Consider the following 19,698-nt stretch of genomic DNA (forward strand, 5'->3'; position numbering starts at 1 on the left):
GATCAAGAGGTCAGAATACCAGCCGGCCAGATTTCAGAGGCTCAGAGTAGACACCCAGCAGGACCAGCAAACTGCCTACATTCAGATCTTGGAATAAGAATACTCACATGATTTGTCAGGGGTGAGGGTGGGGGCTTGGGGGGAGAACAATGGGAGAAAACCCAGAGGCAAAGTAATCCATTCTACAAAACATAAGACCTTTCTCATGGCTGGTCCTGTGCTGAGCATCTTGTCTTTTAGACTTTGTCTCACTATGTAGCCCTTGTATGTTTTCAGAACTCATGATATAAACCGAACTGGCCTTGAACTCACAGAGATCTACCTGCCTGCCTCTGCCTCCTGAGTTCTGGGATTAAAAATGGAGGCCACCAAACCTAGCCTCTTGTGTGATTTTTTTTTGAAAATGTATTACATTTATTTTAGTGTTGGGTACATGTGGAGATCAGAGGTCAACCTTTAGGAGTCAGTTCTCTCCTTCCACAACACAGGACCAAGGATTACAGTCAAGTAGTTAAGATTTGGTGGTAAGTGCTCTCACCCACTGAGCCAGCCTGCCGCTCCTAGAAATATGTCTTTGGGCGGAAAATCTGAAATATTCTACTACATGATATAGATGACTCTGGTAATACCTGTTCCGTTACCAAACAGGGTCTGTACTAATAATCAATTGGTGAAAACAGTCAGAACAAACTAAACACACACACAATTTCACTATGCTTCTGGCACTCTGCATTGTCACCCTCCACCTAAAGCACAACTCAGAGTCATCAGTGTCAGAGGGGAAGGCAGAGGAGAAGGGAGGAGGACCAGGAAGCAGGAGGAGATCCAAGAAAAAATATGCATGCTAAACCCCAAACACCCTCATGAAGAAGGATCTCTGGACTTTGCTATTTTTAATCATTACATTGCCAATAGACTTTTTCATGAAGTTTCCCTATTTATATGAATATATATAGAGAGATTTTGCATTTACAAACACCTTAAAATTCAATAAAAAGCCAGAAATATGTGCTAAAAATAAGAGTTGCTCAGTGGTTAAGAACACTCTCGCAAGGGACCCAGGTTCCCATAACCCACATGGCCACATGGCCATTCGTATCCTTGTTCCTGTTCCACGGGGTTCTGATGCCCTCTTCTGGTCTCCAGAGGCACTGCATCCATATGGTATGCATACATGCAGGCAAACACACATAAAATATAGAGCTAGGCATGGTGGTATACACCTTTAATTCCACCACCTGGGAGGCAATGACAGGCAGACTTCTGTGAGTTCAAGATATCCAGGTCTACACAGTGAGTCCCTGTCTCAAACAACAAAAATAGCACTAGAGGATTAAAGACCCACTAAAAAAGAATAAAAGTGAGTTTTGATCCATGCCTCACACTATATAGAAAAAATAACTCTAAATGAATCATAAGCCTAAACTTAAAAAGCTGAATATTGAGCATAGTTTTAATCCTAGCACTGGGCAGGCAGAAGCAGATGCACTTCTCTGAGTTTGAGGCCTGGTCTATATAGCAAGTTCTAGGCCAGCCAGCGCTACATAGTGAGACCCTGTCTTAAAACAAACAAACAAAAATTTAATGTAATTCTCACCATTTAAAACATGTTAAGCTGCTTTCTTCATTGTCATGGAGACTGCTCAGAAAAACTACCCTGGTAGAGTGAACCAGCCATGCTTTATAATCCTTCTAGTTCCTTCCTTAAGCTGTGAGATCCTTAGCATGTCCCAGTCCCAAAGCAGAGGGTGGCAAAAGGATCGAATTTGTAAATTTTGCTATGAAAAACTTCGTGTAGAACCCTCTAACCTGCTAAGCTCAGTGACCCCCCCCCCCATCTTGGCAGAGATGCTTCCCCCTGGAAAGTCTGCAGACGTTAGGACTGCCCTTTGTTCTTCCAGTTGCTGGTGGATCTCTTCTATATTCCAGCTACCCCTGCCAGGAGTGGCTGGCAGGGAAAAGATCTGATCAGTGGCTGGAGAGATGGCTCAGTGGTTAAGACCACTTGCTCTTGCAGACATGGGCTTTGTTCCCAGAACCCACATGGTGGCTAACAGCTGCCTGTAACTCCAGTTCCAGGGGATCCAATGGCCTCTTTGACCTCCATGATCAAAAGGCAGACATATGATATGCAGACATACATGTAGGCAAAACATCTGCACACATTAAAAAAGAGAAGACCTGACCAAATGTTATGAGTCTTTTTTAATTATTATTGTAGACGGAGTCTCATGCAGCTTAGGCTGGCCTCCAACTTGCTGTACAGTCAAAGACTACCCTGAACTTCTGATTCTCCTGCCTCCACCTCTCCAGTCCTGGGATTACAGGCATGCACCACACCCAGTTTATGCAAAGCTAGGGATCAAACCCATGGCCTCAGGCATGCTAGGCAAGCATTCTACCAAGTGAGCCACATTCTCAGCCCAGTTTCTTGTTTTACTCCAAAGTTATATATTTTTCCCACCAAACTAGGTATCTGTCAATTACTGTTATGCTTCCCACAAACTGCCCCAGCTAGCCTCAAATTCACCATCCTCCTGCCTCAGCTTCCTATAGATGTGTGTGGCAATAGGATTAGCTATTCAAAAACTGTTTCTGTCCTATTCTTACTCTTCTCCTCCAGTGATGCCAGTCTCACACGTCTTAGTCTGATCTACTCTGCTTGAGTTGTGTTTCTTTTCTGTCCCACATTCCTTTTCTCTTTATGTTGAAATTTCACTAATTTCTGTCACCATATTTTTAAGTTTCTGGATTCTTATAATTTTGGTTGTGAGCCTAGCCTTTAACGGCTGAGCCATCTCTCCAGCCCAAGTTTCTGGATTCTTTATGTGTTGAGTCTACTGAGGCCTATGTTGGCACCATCTTCATAGTTATCTGTTTTTTTTTTTATCTTAACCGCTCTAGTTTATTCCTTATAACTTCTGTCTCATGTTGGGATAATCTTTTTGTACACTGTGTGAAGATGTGTCTCTGTCCTCCCTCACCTGCCTAAGGCACCTTCTGATTGTTTAATAAAGAATTAAGTGGCCAATAGCTAGGCAGGAGAGGATAGATGGGATTTCTAGGGAGAGAGAGGAATTCTGTGAAAGACACAGCTTCTTTAAGAGGCCCTACTGTGCAATGGAGCACCTATCTCACTTTCAAATTACTCAGCATCAGCAGGAAAATAGAAAGAAATGCCTACAGGCCCAGCAACATCCCAAGGCAGGTAGGCGTGGCTCCTGGCCACTGCCTATGGGTCTAAGGTTTGGTTCTCACAGAAGAGCAAGCAAGGGCTGCAGCCCAGGACTGGTGGGGTAGCCTGCTGGATGAACCCAGGGGGATGGAGCCAGTCGCCAGCGCCATGTGTTAAGTGGAGCCTCTGAAAGAGCCCATAGATGTACAGGGGTAGTCTGGCCCTTTAAGGCTTGGTTCATGTGGTCAGAGGAAGCTATAGATATTCAGAAAGCCCAGAAAGTCATGTCCAGACTGAGAAAACCTCTGAACAGGTACAGTATACTTTAAAATGTACTTAAGTGCTAAAAAGAAAAGAAAATGTATATAGACAGTCATAGAAAAAAACAGTTTAAAATAATAAAGTCTTTAAAGAGAAAAAATAATATAAAAAAGTCACACAAGGATAGGAAATACCATAACACAGAACCCTATTATTAACTTTAAAATTTTAAATGCTAATAAACAAATAACAAAAGCTACTAAAGACATTGGATTATGGAAAAAAAGCTGCTGAATTAAACCAGCCTATATATTTTAACAATGTCTTATCTTCAAAATGGAAGTCAGGAAATATGTTGCATTGGGGGAGAGGTTATACCCTTGTTTCCAAAGGAAACAAAAAGCTATAGATTCCTTCAAAATTAATAAAGATCAGATTTGACCTGGAGAAACCTCCTGAAAATTTTGGCTGCAGACATGAAGGATGAAACAAAAACTACAAGACAGGTGCTGTATAGGCTGATCCCTCTACATGGGAACAACTCTGAGTTGAATGAGACATAGCAAATCTTGTTGGCTACAGAGTCCTCATGACAATTTGGTTATGCAGTCCAAACAGACTTATAAAGTTAACAGATGCATTTTTCCTGCTCAAACATAGAATAGAAAAATCTTTAGCTGACGTGTGCACACTATACATTCCATACTTGTGTTAATGCAGGTATGTATGTTACCTTTAAAAACTTGCATGTTTTCAGAACAAAAGGACCAGATATCAATGAAGACAGGTAGCCCAGCTGATCCAGCCTCACAGAATGCCTCCATTGCCATGTTCTCAAAAATCTGCATCCAGGACAAGTTCAAAGCAGCTAGCTAAGATTGTACAGCCTCACAGACAACTTCAGCCAGGACTGCACTTTCCCATAACTCAGAGACTGGACAATAAATGATACAGGTAGCTCTCCCAGGATTTGACCATTATACTAATTTTCTCAGGTTCCCTTAAAGATATAATCACCCACAGACAGTAGGAAGCAATTTTAAGAACACAACACCCACATTCACAAGAGGTGGGATGGGTGGTTTTTGGTTGTTTGATGAGTTAGGAATTTTTGTCGTCATTTAGGGGGTTGAATGCAAGTTGTTATTGGTCATAGTTAGGAAGGAAACTAAGCAAAGGAGGTTAGATTCAGGGGCTTCCTTTTTTACTTGTTTCTTTTTTGCTTCTTTCTTTTTATTTCCTCTAGCCTTCTCTCTCTCTCCTATCTAGTGTTGGGGAAAAAGGGGAAGGGGAATGAAAAGAAAGAAAAGGGGGATATAGAAATGATAGGATAAAAGGATAGATTATTGAATCTACTTTTAAACTAAATAGCAACTACTAGTTTTAAATATTTTACATTGGTATGGGTTTTTATATATTGATACAAATTTAAGGCTATTTTTGTTGCAACATAATATATATATATATATATATATATGTGGGGGGGTGTTTCTACTCTTGTTCAAGGTATTATACCTGTGCAACTCATTTAAAATGTAAAGTTCAAATCCTTGAAAGGTACTATTACAAATTGTTTAGGATAATTAAGATATAATTTTGTGCCAATAGTAAGGGTTTAGACGTAGACAGAAAAAAGCTTTATTTAGCCTTGTGTATATGTTTTCAAGGTTAAACAGAGATATATTAGACAGATAGGTAGTCTTCAAATACTTCAGAGATGTAATAATATGGCATTTCATGACAGTGACACGCATCTGCTCCTGGCAGTACCAATTTACTCCAAAAAAAGATGATGTGCATGGAAGAACCCATGTGGAGTTTGTTTTAAATGTGGCAAAGCTAGTCACTGGGCAAGAAACTTCCCTTGCCTCAACTGCTATCCAAACTGGACAAGCAAGACACAAAGAAGTTGACTGCTGAACTTTGCCAAGACAAGGTAGGCCAGTTCTTCAAAATTCCTGCATTACAGGGAAGTCCGTCAGATATTCTAGGCCTGTAAGCTGAAGATAGATGCCCCAACATTATAGAGGAACCTTGGATGACTGTTCAGGGATCCAGCTGTCTCTGTCATTGCTATAGTTTTGGAAGTTGCTTGCCCTGCACTTCCTGTTTACTCAGGTAATATTTTATCCTCCTCAGCACTCTGATGGGGCTGAAGATTGTTATGGTTTTACAATTTTCCTTGTTACCAAATTCAGAAAAGAAACTCACAAAAGTCAGGTGGTGGTGGCACACATCTTTAATCCCACCACTTGGGAGGCAGAGGCAGGTGGATCTCTGTGAGTCTGAGGCTAGCCTGGTCTACAGAGCAAGTTACAGGTCTACAGAGCAAGTTCCAGGACAGGTTCCAAAGTTACAAAGAAACCCTGTCTCAAAAAACAAAACAAAACAACAACAACAAAAAACAACAACAACAACAACCACAAAACAGCAACTCACACAAAAGAGATATAAGTTAGTAAAGGGTGAGAGACATAAAAGTTTAAGTTGTTTATCTAAGAAAATGCTTTAAGGTCTAAAAAGGTATTTTTAGGATGGTAATACAAGTTATGATAGAAAGCAATTTAGGTATAAAACTTTGGACTCACCAAGACAGGATAGATAATACTTTCTCCAAAGTTGCCAATTATAAATGGATTGGAAATTGTGAATGTAATTCTTACCTGATAATTGTTCTTATTGTATATAGTTTATTGATGTTAGAGAAAGAGCCTTTTATTGGACTAAAAGGGAGAAATGTTAGGATAAACTTTTTGTACACTGTATGAAGATGTATCTCTTTTAAACCTCTCCCACATAAGGCAACTTCTCATTGGTTTAATAAAGAGCTGAATGGCCAATTTAGGCAGGAGACAACAGGCGGGACTTCCAGGGAGAGATAGGAACTAGTGGAAAGAGTCAGAGGCCAGGAAGATTCACCAGCCAGATGTGGAGGAAGTCAGACATAGGGTGTTGAGGAGAGGTAGAGCCCTGTAGCAAGAAAGTAGATTACTATAAATGGGTTAGTTTAAGTTTTAAGAACTAGTTGGAAACAAGTCTAACCTAAGGCCAACCTTTTATACTTAATAAGAAATGTTGCTCTTTCAGGTCTTGGATCCAAGATAACCAAAAAAAGACAAATCAAGGGGCACGCCAAAAAAGGCTGGGGCCAGGTGCAACCAATTCGCTGCAGGAACTGCGCCTGGTGCATGCCCAAGGACAAGGCCATTAAGAAGTTCATCATTTGGAACATTGTAGAGGCCGCTGCTGTCAGGGACATATCCGAAGCGAGCGTCTTTGACGCTTATGTACTTCCCAAACTCTATGTCAAGCTGCATTACTGTGTGAGAGCTGTGCTATTCATAGCAAAGTAGTCCGGAATCGATCTTGTGAAGGTGGAAAGACCGAACACCCCCACTACAATTTAGACCCGCTGGTGCTGCACCACAACCTCCACCAAAGCCTATGTAAAGAGGTGGCTTCATAAAGACAAACACCTTGGAAAAATAAAACAGGACTTTGTGTAGCAAAAGAAAGAAAGGGAGGGGGGAGGGAGGGAGGAAGAAAGAGAGAAAGACAGAAATCTCCCTGTCATTATTTTGGAAGAAAGACCTGCTATAGTTTCATTACTAAAATGCCTCACTGCATATTTTTATCACAACTCTGAACATATTAATCTGTTATTTATAATTCCTGGCCTCATGGTTCCAACATCCTTATCACACTTAGGTTTGGTTCTGTTGACTGATCTGGTTCTTACTGGCTTTTTTCCCTTGCTTTTGAGAATGTCTCTTAATTAAACATTTTTTTTTCCTGTGGGGGGCGATGGAAGCATGGTAAATACACATGCTGAAGTCAGAGCGCAACTTGAAGAAGTCAGTTCTCTCCTTCTACCATGTAGGCCTCATTGCTTTTGTTTTGTTTTGTTTTTGGTTGGTTGGTTTTTGTAGACAGGGTTCTCTGTGTAGCCCTGGCTGTTCTGGAATTCCATCTGTAGATCGGGCTGGCCTCGAACTCAGAGATCTACCTTTCTCTGCCTCTGAGTTTTGGGATTAAAGGTGTGTGCCACACTGTCCAGCTGGTCCTCATAATTTTCTTTATGAACATTAGACATCCTGTGTTAAGGCAGTAGATATCCCAGCACTCAGGAGGCTAAGGCAGGAGGTCATGAGTTTGATCACACTGTGACTTTATCTCCGAGAGAGAGGGAGGGGTGAAAACATTTCTGGAATTGAGGTTGGGGCTAAGGTTATCTTAGAACACTCCCATCTTTATGTTCCTCCAGATGTCTCTTGGGAGGAAGAGCTGGCTTCCTGGAGGGTTCAGCTGTAGACTTTCCTGCTGTTTGTGCCTCACGGTGTAGATGAGGGAGACTTCTGTTAGCTCTGCGCCACACCTGTCGCTCAGTCTACTTCTGCCCCAGGAACAGACAACTTCTAAAGACCTGAGCCTACAAGTGTCCTGGCCCTGCTTCATGATGGGAGACTGTTCGCCTCCCCATGGCTGTAATAGATCTTCGCCTTTGCCTGGTGCTGAGGTGGGTGGGGAGAGTTCGCTCTCTGTGGGTGTCTTTTGTTCCACAATGGACAATGGTCCAGATAGGGCTTTGTGTTTTTGCAGCAGAAGTGCTTCTGTCCTCTGGGTCTGCACCAACAGGGGATGTTTTCTTTTGACTCTCCCCACAAACAAACATTTTTTTATGCATGGAACAGAAGTCCATGGGAAAGTGTCTATAAACTCTTATTACCTTGGCACCTGGGGTTCTCTGCTCAGCCTTTAGTAATGCAGGGAAATATTAGCAACATTCTTATCTGTGGCACAGTGTCCCTTCACCCTTCCTGGCTTCACCACACACAAGCTGGTGCTAGCATCCTTTTGCTCCCAGGAGCCTCCTGCTCGTGTTCCAGACTCGCTGGTTTCCCTATGGCCTCAGCTCTCAGGTGGGCTCAAAATTTGGGACTTTTTAGGCTAGTCAACTTTCTCTTGCTATTAATGTAGAAGGCTCTAGCTTCCTATACTAGGCAGAAGTCAGAATTATACTATTTCAAGAAGATCATATTTTAAGAGTTGAAACAATTCATATGTGATAAAATTCACCATTTCAAGGTGTGAAATTCAGTGACAGCACATCCACAATACTGTGCAAACATTCACCACTGTCTAGCCCCAGACTCTGTCACCACCCCTGAAAGAACCCTGAACTGAGAAAGCAAACATTCGCATGGTCAGCAAGACGGCTTGGGGGGTGAAGGTGCTTTCTCAAGGCTGGTGACTCAAGTTCCATCCCCAGAATTCATATGGTGGAAAGAGAGAACTGACTCCCATAAGCTGCCCTGTGCCCACATACACACAGTATAAGTAAACAAATGTAATAAAAAACTCTTTTGTAAAAAGTAGTCATTTACGATTTCTCCTTCCTTCTTGATCCTGGCATGTGCTTAACCCAACCTCCTTTCTCCCTAATAATTTGCTTGTTCATGAAATTTCATATAAATATACAAATGCAATATATATCATTTTGGGTCTTTTAAAAATATCTTTTGACCTTGTGGTGTCAGATGTCTTCCTCAATCAGTTGCTGCCATACTTTCTGAGACAGGGTCTCTCACTGAACCTGGAGCTCCAGATTGGTTGAGACTCAGTGGCCAGAGAGCTCCAGTGACTGCCTGTCTCTGCCTCCTCAGCACTTAAATCACAGGAGCCTGTCAACATGCCCAGCTTCTTACACAGGTGCTGGGGTTTGAGCGCAGGGTCTCACTTGTGGGGCAGGCACTTAGCGAGTGAACTATCCTTTAGGTCTGCCATCTTGTACTCAGCATCCCGTGTCTTCAGAGCTCACTCGCATTCTATTGTGAATCAGCTCTTTATCCCTTTCTAGAGCTGAACAGGATCACTTCTCAGCTGACAGACATTTGTGTTGATTTTTGGTTTTGAACATTTGTTTTCAATTCTTTGGGGTATATACCTGTAGCTTTCTGTGGTAATGATATGTTTAGCTTTTTGGAAAACTGTTTCCTCAGTGGCTGCATCTTTTTATAACCTCAAAGCAACACAGAAGACTTCCATTTTTCTCCACATCTTTTGTTAACACTTGTTACTTCCTGTTGTGGAATATTAATTTAAGATGTGTTATATTTGTTTATGCTGTGGAACATTTGTTTAATGGTGCAAAGATGTGTTGCATTTGTTTAACTCTGTGAAGCTGTGTTACTCTGCCTGTCTGAGACACCCGATTGGTCTAATAAAGAGCCGAACAACCAATAGTGAGGCAGGAGACAGGGCAGGTGGAGCTGGCAGGCAGAGAGAATGAATAGGAGAAAGCTGGGAAGGGAGCCTGAGGTACAAGAAAGGGAGAAGAGAGGACATCAGGGCCCAGCCACCCAGCTACACAGCAAGCCACGGAGTAAGAAGAAAAGTATACAGAAAAGATAAAAGCTCAGAGGCAAAGATAGATGGGATAAGCTAAGGCCAGGCATTCATAAAAAGAATAAGCCTTCGTATGTATTTATTTAGAAGCTGGGTGATAGCAATAAGGGCAAAGAAATAACCAACTACAGCTTTCCATTATTTTTAGCTGCTCGTGCTTTTGATGTCCTACCTAGAAACCCATTGCCACATCCAAAAGTATACTTCTCCTTTTCTAGAAGTTGTATAGATCTACCTTTTACATGCACATGGTAATAGGGTTGGGATCCCATGTTGTTGGAAATCCACTTATCCCAAGTCAAATGTGTGTGTGTGTGTGTGTGTGGGTTTATATGGGTTTATAAATGAACTCTTAATTTTATTGCAGTAACTTTACTGTTGTTACTTTTAAAATCTGAAGTAAGGGACAGGAGAGATAGTGCAAGCTCTTAAAGCATATACAAGCTCAGTTCCCAGCACCTGGGCAGCTCTAAACTCTGCAATCCCAGTGCCACTGCCTCACGTATCTGGTGTGCCCCATATTTTGCCAGTGGGTTTCAGGTGAAGTCTCATTTAATGGTCAAATCTTTCAAGATTATTTCAATTTGATAATCAAGAAACACAGACCAAGTGCCACTGGTTAACATTCTTGTCTACAGACACACACTGGGGACTGGCAGCCCCAAGATTGCACTGTCTGACTTTATAGCCTCTGTTTTTCCTCTCTTAGTTTACATTTAGTTTGAGGAATGAATTTCAAGTGCCTTAATTACGAAGAGGAACATCTCATTGACATTCAAATACATACCCTTGAAGCTCAGAAAAGCACTGGGATTAGAATAAAATTGCAAAACTAATCCACATACAAGAATGCTTGAAGCCACATGGAATGTAAAAGTAAACCTAAAGAGGCTATAAAACAGTCTAGGTCTGGAACGAGGCCTCAAATGGCATCGCAGGGCAGCCAAGGGCTAGGAAGAGGGGGAGTTCAGAATTAGCATTCGGGGAATACAAGGAAAACTCTAGTTCAGCAGACTTCAATGAAAGCAGCAGCAAGTCTGCCTTGCTCCTGTCCGCACCTGCACAGGCTCACTTTGGTGGAACTACAGGGGTGCTCAGTGCTCCAGCATCGGGACATCACTGCTCAGCACTGGGCCTGATGGTGGGGACTGTTTCCATCAGACTGCTCCAGAGTGTTTAAAAGCATTTGAAAAGACAATGGAAGGCAAGGCTTGAGACACAACCACTTGACTACATAATGAGAAGGTCACCTACAACTCAACAGTGAGGATACAAGGAATAATTGAGTAGAGTAAGAATGAACTGGATTTGGTGGTAAAGGAAAGACACAACCAGAGAGAGTGTGCACACGCACACACACACTAAATAAATAAATAAATAATCGGTATTTAAAAAAAAAAAGGAAAGAGTAAATATAGACCTGCTCAGAAGTCTGTAGTTAAAGGGTTTCCACAGGCCAGGTGTTGGTGGCCCATGCCTTTAATCCCAGCACTTGGGAGGCAGAGGCAGGCAGATCTCTGTGAGTTCGAGGCCAGCCTGGTCTACAGAGCGAGTTCCAGGACAGCCTCCAAAGGAATACAGAGAAACTCTGTCTCTAAAAACCAAAAGAAATAAACAAATGAATGAATGAATGAATGAATGAATGAATAAATAAAGGGCCTCCACAGTTACAGAGGTTTTTAGATTTGATGAAATGAGGGGACATGCTGGCCTGTTTGTGAAAATGGGTGCCCCTGGAAGTTCTGGTTAATACACAAGCCCACTGTGAACTAAGTTGAATAGTACTATATATGCATGAAGGAATTGGTATAGGGAGGAAGTAGTTTATTGTTTCGAAAATTTTTTTCAAGAATTTAGAACTTCTACATTGGCAGTTCATGCTAACCTTGAAAAGGTGTCCAAGAGGATAATTCTAAAACTCTAATGATGCATGGTGGTACATAGCTTTAACTCCAGCAATTAGGAGGTAGAGGCAGGAAGATCTCTCTGAGTTTGAGGCCAGCTTGGTCTACATAGGTCTATACCAGTGGTTCTCAATCTATGGGTCATGACCCCGTTGGGGGCTTCTACAGGGGCCACCTGAGACCATCCACATATCAGATATTTATATTATGATTCATAACAGTAGCAAAATTGCAGCTACGAAGTAGCAATGAAAATAATTTTATGGTTGGGCCACTACAACATGAGGAACTGTATTAAAGGGTCATAGAATTAGGAAGATTGAGAACACTAACTGGTCTACATATACAACAGTAATCCTGGCACCTGGGAAGTAAAGGAGAATCAGGAATTCAAGGTCACATTCTAGATAGCTAGTTCGAAGTTAGCCTGGTTTACATGAGACTCTGTCTCAATAAACAAAACAAATTAAACAAAACACAGAGTAAAACCCTTAAAATATTTATACAAGTATGAAATGTGCAAATTTTTATAGAGCAAATAGTCCCAAATTTCTGATCGTAACATTTCCTTGAGTGAGATGATGATGCTAAGAGGGAAACCAATTATTTTAGCTCAAAAATTAACTTCAGAATCTTTTTTTCAGAAGTCCTTTGAAACAATTTAACTTTTTGTTCAGTTGGTACTCACTATAGTTGGTCTCAAGTTTACAGTCTTCTGCTTCAAGCTCCCAATAGGCATGTGCTACCATTCCCAGCTTTTTTATGGTTTCAGAAACTCTACACATTCACTGGAGAAATAGCTCTATAGTTAAGAGCATTGACTGCTCCTTGGGGAACCTGCATTCAATTCCCAAAACTCACAAGGTGGCTCACAACTTTAACTCCAGTTCCAGGGGAATGAATGCCCTCTCCTGGCTTCCACAGGCACTAGTCACCCGAGTGGTGCACAGTTGTACTGCGGGTAAAACACTTATACATGTAGGAAGGGAAAGGAAAACAAAATTGTACACATAAGAAAAAAACTTGTTCTAGTCAGCTATTTGATCTTCATATGAATTGTAGGAATTCTTTAAAAATGGGCCTAGGTAAAAGAAAAAAAGAATAAAATTCAAACATTGCTGAACCAAGACTCAAAATGTCTACTACAGTGAGAATGGCCAGATGGAGCAGCTTTCTAGTTGAACCAAGCAGAGGAAAATGGATGATTGTACAGGAGCTGGTTCAAACACACTTTCTACTCATGGCCACTAGGTGGTGCAAGTTTAGCAGGCCTTAAATGAATGACCTGGACTCTACGTAAAGTATTAAAGACAGTCCCCAAAGATATTGAATTCCATTGACCAATGTGTCTGTTTTTGTGCCAATCAGAAAAAGCAGAATTTGTGTGTGTGTGTGTGTGTGTGTGTGTGTGTGTGTATGTGTGTGCTATTTGAAACTAGAGTGATATATATATCTTTATGGTTTATTCAGCATGAATGTTTTGAATTTTGCATAGTTTCCAGATATTTCAGCCCACATCAGCAACATCCTCCATATGGCTGATGGTGGTGATGTCATGAGTCCTCATAATCCTAGAGATAATATGACTCTTGTTTTCTCATAATCATAAAAGTGAAACTACACAAAAAAATCGACCCAGAGACTGGAAGTATGAAAATAACAAAGTTTGTAATTGACACAAAATCAGACACATTGATCGATGGAATCAAATTAAAGACCCAGACATAAATCCACATCCTATGAACACCTGATTTTTTATAAAAAAAAAAAAAAGCCAGAAATACACATTAGAAAAGAGACGGCATCTTCAACAAATGGTGGTGGTCAATGTGAAGAGCTGCGTGTGGAAGAATCCAGACAGATCCACACAGCTCACCCTGCACAGAACTCAGCTCCAAATGGATCAAAGACCTCAGCATAAAGCCAGGTACACTGAGCCTGACAGAAGGGAAGGCGGGGAAGAGCCTCGAACGCATTGGCACAAACGACGACTTCCTGAACAGAACACGAGCAGCATGGCACTAAGATTGACAACAGATGGGACCTCATGAAACTGAAAAGTTTCTGTGTGGCAAAGGACACCATCACTTGGACAAACAGCAGCCTACAAAGTATGAGAAGATTTTTACTAACTACACATCTGATAGGGTACTAATATCCAAAATATATAAAGAACACAAAAATTAGATATCAAGAAAATAACCCAACTACAAATGAGATACAAATCCAAACAGAGAATTCTCTAAAGAGAAAATTCAAATGGCTCAGTGTTACAGGATATTGGACTGCACGTGACTCCCCAAGACTGTGTTAATAAAGTTAACCTTGAATCGGGGGAGTAGCCCGTGACTAGAATTAGCCATACAGCAGCCAGGAATACAGATAGAGAAGACACACAGGAAGGAGTAGGGAGGGACTTAGAATTTTTGTGGTCTCTTTGATCTGGGACACATGGAAAGAGGCACTTGCGGGGTCACCTGGCCAATCCTCCTCTGATTCTTTGATCTATCAGGTTTTCACCCCAATATTCGACTCCGGAGTATTTATGGGTAATAGAACAACTTAGATAAAAACAACAGCTGAGAAACACTTTAAAGAGATGTTCAGCATTCTTAACCATCAGGGAAATGCACATGAGAACTACCTTGAGATTTCATCTTACATCCTAGAACCAATGAAGTGACAGGTCATGCTGATGAGCACGTGGAGTCTGGGAAGCACTCACCTGCTGCTGGGGAGACCAAACATGCACAGCCAGCATGGAAATCAGTGTGGCAGCTCCTCGGGAAGATGGAAATCAATCTACCTCAAGACCCAGCTACAACATTCTTGGGCATAGACCCAAAGGACACTTCATCCTACCACTAGGACACTTGTTCAACCATGTTCATTGTTTCTCCATTTACAATAGTCAGAAATTGGAATCAACCTAGATGCCCCTCAACAGAACAATGGATTTAAAAAATACGGTACATTTACACAATGGAGTATTATTCAACCATTAAAAAGAATGAAATCATGAAATTCACAGGTAAATAGATGGAACTAGAAAAAAAAATCACCAAGTGAGGCGTCCCAGGCCCAGAAAGACAAATATGGTGTGTATACACTAATATGTGCTGTACTGGGTGGTTTTGTGTGTCATCAGAGGAAGGAGCCTCACTCAGCTGAGAAACTTGAGACCCAGCTGTAAGGCATTTTCTCATTTAGTGACGGTGGGGGAGGGCCAAGCACATTGTGGGTGGTGCCATCCCTGGGCTGCTGGTCCTGGGTTTTATAAGAAGGTGGGTTGAAAGCAAGCCAGTAAGCAGTTCCCCTCCATGGCCTCTGCATCAGCTACTACTCTGGGATCCTTCCCTGTTTGAGTTTCTGTCCTGACTTCCTTCAATGATGAACAGCAATGCTGAAGTATAAGCCTAACAAACCCTTTCCTCTCCAACTTGCTTTTTTGGTCATGGTGTTTCATTGCAGCAATAGAAACACTAAGACAGTGCATAGACAAATATGGTATGTATTTCCTTATATATGCATATTAGCTGTTATGCCAACGATAACCAAGGCACAAAACGTACAACCACAGAGGTTAGGAATAGAGAAAGGGGCTGGGGGGAGGCAGATAGATTTCCTTAGAAAAGGGAAATAGACTAGATAGTTATGGATGGATGTGGGGAGCTGGAATGGAAGGACCAAGTGAGGAGGAGGGGAGAGGACAACAAGGGAGGGAATACAGGGAAAGACAGCTAAAATTAGGACCATTTGAGGAGTAGTATGAACACCAAATATGAAAAACTCTCTAATACACACGTTTATGAATATAATTTAAATGAAATTGACAGAGTCCCAATTGGACATCTCTTGCCACCAACACTAGGATTGGGTTATATTTAAGTGAGTTGTTGGCCAAAGGGGTCCCGTGGGAAACCCCAAATAACCCAGGCTGTTGCCAAGACTATAGATTGCTCTCCACAAACTGACAGCAAGGCATCCTTGCTGAAGACATCGCCTGCACTGTGTGGAGAAGTCAAGCTGGTGTCTACATGGAGCTTTCACCCCTATGTGGGTGCTAGTTAGTATCTGCAGTACAGAAAGGTACTCTGAATGCTACCAAAAGAGGAGGGGGAGGAGGATAGGGAGAAGGAGGGGGAGGAGGAGGAGGAGGAGGAGGAGGAGAAAACCAAATTTCTATTCTATTATTCCAGACACCTTTACTTAGTGGTATTGAGTACTTACTTGAATTAGGGGGCCAGGATGCCCGGTACTCACTACTTGCTTGAGTTCTGAGTGACCTGCCCCGAACCTGCAAAGTCATAATGACGTCAAGAATTATTTATTATCAATGGAAGGATTTACCCAAAAATTTAAAACAGGAAAGGAAACGAAATTATATAGCACGCACAGCTACAAAAGGCTCTCTAGTCTCCAGCACACTTCCCATGCGTTTTCTCATCCAGAGTCAGCTCCTCTTGGAGGGAGGGAAGGAGAATAAGCAGCAGGGATCCTGGGGACTCAGAACCACAATTCCTTACACAGCTACACAACTGCTGAGCACAAGTTACCACACATTCCTTCCCTGGATGTCATACCTCATCCAACAGTCAGCTCCACTGCGACAGAAGCCCCCAAGAAGCCCAACTAGAGCCCTCAGGGTCATAAATTTATTATTATTGTTGTTATTTGCTGCTGCCTTCATATAAAGGAAGACCCATGAGACCAGGCTACCCCAGGAGCTTGCCTAAGCAAGAAATAGCATCATTACCTTCCTTTCTTGTTTCTTCTGTGATTCCATGACATGGAGACGCTCCATGAGGCTAGAGATTCCCTGCTCCAGGCTGTCAATGGTGTGGTGCTGAGGATCGTGGCCACTGAAGCTGTTACGCAGGCTGCGGAGAGCATCCCGGACAAGCTGGAGGTCACTGGTCTGTGGCTGAAAGGAAAGTGCTGGTAGGAGGGTGCAGTGCCATATTCCCATCTATCCCTGCCCCAGCTGCTGGGCTAAAGAGGACTAAAGGAAAAGTTCCTAGTGCAGAGGCTTGAGTTCTGTGGAGGAAAATCTGCCTCTCTTTTTTTAAGACTTAATTTCTTTTTTAAATATGTATTATTTATTATACAGTGTTCTGTCTGCATGTGTGCCTGCAGCCCAGGAGAGGGTGCCAGGTCCCATTACAGATGGTGGTGAGCCACCATGTGGTTCCACCTCTAGAAGACCAGTCAGTACTCTTCACTGCTGAACCATCTCTCCAGTCCCCATGAACTCTTAAGTTTAAAAACTGACTTTTAATTTTGGTAACCGAATGTCTTCATCTGTATACAACCATCAGTTGCAAGAATCAAAGGCCTAGAGCACATAAAGCTTAGCCCGCTGGTGATGGCTGGGCACTGTTCTCACTTCAGCTTGTTTTCAAGTCATAGAAACCTACCCCTCTATGGGTGACAGACGCAGCACCTCTCCCCACAACTGGAAGGACAAAGCCATTGCGTTGAGAGTTGTGACTGTTGTAATTTGTCACCTAGAGCATCAAGAAGAAATGACAGTTGTTAACAGGATAATTGCAAACCGAGACATCTTTTTCTTTGCACTCCTCCCTTCTGATATAGCATGTAACTATTTCCTAGTTTACTACTTACATTAGAAGTGTTGTGTGGAGGCTGGAGATATGGCTCGGTGAGTAAAAGTGTTTGCCCCACACGCCAAACAGCCTGAGTTTGATTCCAAGAACCCATGTAAAAAGCCAGATGAAACAATGTACATATATAAACCTCACACTTCTACAGTGAGGTGAGAGTTAGAGACAGGACAATCCCCCAGAAGCTCATGGGTCAGCTAGTTTAGACTATGCAGCTCACGAGGGACCCTGCCTCAGTCAGGTTGAAGATGAGACCTGGTGTGCACACATATGTGTGCACATGCCTGCGAGTGCACGTGTGTACGCGTGTGAGCACACACACACATCCCAAATGAAAAAACATTTTTAGAGAATGAGTGGAGATGTGGTCTCTCTTTTCCTCACTGCTGTATCAAGGCTGCAGCTGACACTTTGCGGGCATTTCCAATGCAGGATGAATGAGATAGACCTTGGCCTGGAAGCCCACAGACACTTTAGTACTTTTTAAGTAATCAAGAATACAAGAGCATGTGTATCTTTTTTGTTGTTATCGGTTTTTATTTTGTTTTGTTTTTGGAGACAGGGTTTCTCTGTGTAGTCTTGGCTGTCCTAGAACTCCTGGCCTCAAACACACAGAGATCCTCCTGCCTCTGCCTTCTGAGTGTTGGGATTAAAGGCTTGTGCCATCACTGCCCGGCCTAGAACACATGTATCTCTAATCTGACTCTGTGCTAAGTAGAATTAGTAAGACTGTATTCAGTCTCATGTGTAATTTAATACTCTTCATTATAACAGAGAGGGTCACTGTTGTTTTCATATTTCATTTGTAAATGTTAGATGCTAAGGACCACCCCACCCTGCCTGCTCTGTGCTGGAGAGTGAAGCTGGAACCTTGAACACACTAGGTAAGTGTTCCAGCACTGAGCTACATACCCAGGCCCTGAGAGTGGCCCTCAATGCCCTCGCTATAGAATCCTAACAAACTTGGTCATGTCACGTGAGAAGGAAAACCCAAGTTCTGGGTTACCTCATCTGCCTCTCTTTTCATGCAGTGAGCCAGAAGGACATCCTTGTGCTCTAGCTCCCATTCTAGATCCACCTGGAAGACAGATCAAATCAGGAAAGTGTTTCCCTCAGGCCAAGGGGCCAGGCAGGTCAGTGACTACCGTATCCTGACCTGTTGGTAGCTGGCATCTGAAAGTTTCCGGAGCGCTTCTTCCAACTTGGCCTGCTGCTGCTGAAGGAGACGGTCCTTCTGGCCCAGCTCTTTCTGCAAGGGAGATAAGCTCTCAGAGGTGTGGCAAACACAAGTATAGCAAGTGGCTCACTCTGTGCAAGCTGCCTGTGAAAAGAAGAGCCTCAGGGACACAAGCTTTCCTCCCGCTATACCTGGAAGGCTTCGACACTCTAACAGTCTTACACGGTGCCAGGATTCTTAGAAAGGCAAGCTGGGGAGAATGTCTGCTATGGGCCATTCTTGCTCCTGAGATGGAGGTGAGCCTGCCACCGACTGTTCCCAAATCCCGAGCTATGCTCCTTTCCAAAGCTATGCTAGCTGCACGTCAGAGCTAACAGAAAGTTTTCCTACCAGAGAGAAGACAGAGCTGAAAACGGAAGTGCTCTTTGAGCACCAGCTAACACGGGCTACTCACAAAAGGTCACTGGGAGGGCAGTTCTTACTTTATATTCTCCTAATAGCCGGTTCCTTTCGTCGAGCTTCCTTTGCAGATCCACCTGCGAAGGGCAGAAAGAACTTAGTGGCATGGAGGTATTGTATACTAACCCTTAAGGAAACCAACCATGAGGTAACAAGAATTAACACCAGTTAAAGTATACACACAGAGAGGGCAGGCTGGGACTAAAACACACACCAGCTCTCCACATCATTTACACAGATGGTAAAAACACTATTTGGCCTTTGTGTTCTCCAAGCCAAGTCAAGGACCATCCAGGGCGCTGTAGGCTTAGGTTCTGTGACTTAAGACCAGAAATGAGTCTCACGGGAATAAAAACAACTATAGACACAGAAGGTAGGCGCCCAGGAATAAAATAAAGAGACTACAAGGGCAGCCTGAACAGCACTTCACGCAGCATCTCATGTGACTAACGGGCTGAGGTCACTGTTCACACATGAACTCACATTCTGGTTGTGCAGCTCATCCTTGTCCATATTTGCCCTCAGAAGCTCTTGCTTGAGCTGAAGAACAGATGTGTCCTGCTGAGTCAGCCTCTGCTGCAAGGCATCCTAGGGGAATAAGGACACACACTATTCAGCCTTAATTCATCACCCAGCCAGATAGTACTTCTTACTGAACTCCTCACTGTGTATTTAGCATCAGTTCTGTCAAAC

The 19,698-nt window shown here is 42.7% G+C and overlaps 1 protein-coding gene and 1 pseudogene across 1 annotated transcript in view; one reads left to right on the plus strand and one right to left on the minus strand.

Annotated features, from left to right (window-relative positions):
- Dixdc1 (DIX domain containing 1) overlaps positions 1-19,698 on the minus strand; it is a 76,181-nt gene that overhangs the window by 7,553 nt on the left and 48,930 nt on the right. Inside the window, 7 exon segments of the mRNA XM_040729697.1 lie at positions 15,976-16,042; positions 16,502-16,669; positions 17,163-17,252; positions 18,376-18,447; positions 18,526-18,618; positions 19,029-19,082; positions 19,489-19,593. Of these exon segments, the coding sequence (XP_040585631.1) occupies positions 15,976-16,042; positions 16,502-16,669; positions 17,163-17,252; positions 18,376-18,447; positions 18,526-18,618; positions 19,029-19,082; positions 19,489-19,593 (649 nt within the window).
- On the plus strand, positions 1,086-6,886 carry LOC121133539 (annotated as a pseudogene).

This window comes from Mesocricetus auratus, unplaced genomic scaffold (assembly GCF_017639785.1).
Source record: "Mesocricetus auratus isolate SY011 unplaced genomic scaffold, BCM_Maur_2.0 Super-Scaffold_100022, whole genome shotgun sequence".
Taxonomy (NCBI): Eukaryota; Metazoa; Chordata; class Mammalia; order Rodentia; family Cricetidae; genus Mesocricetus; species Mesocricetus auratus.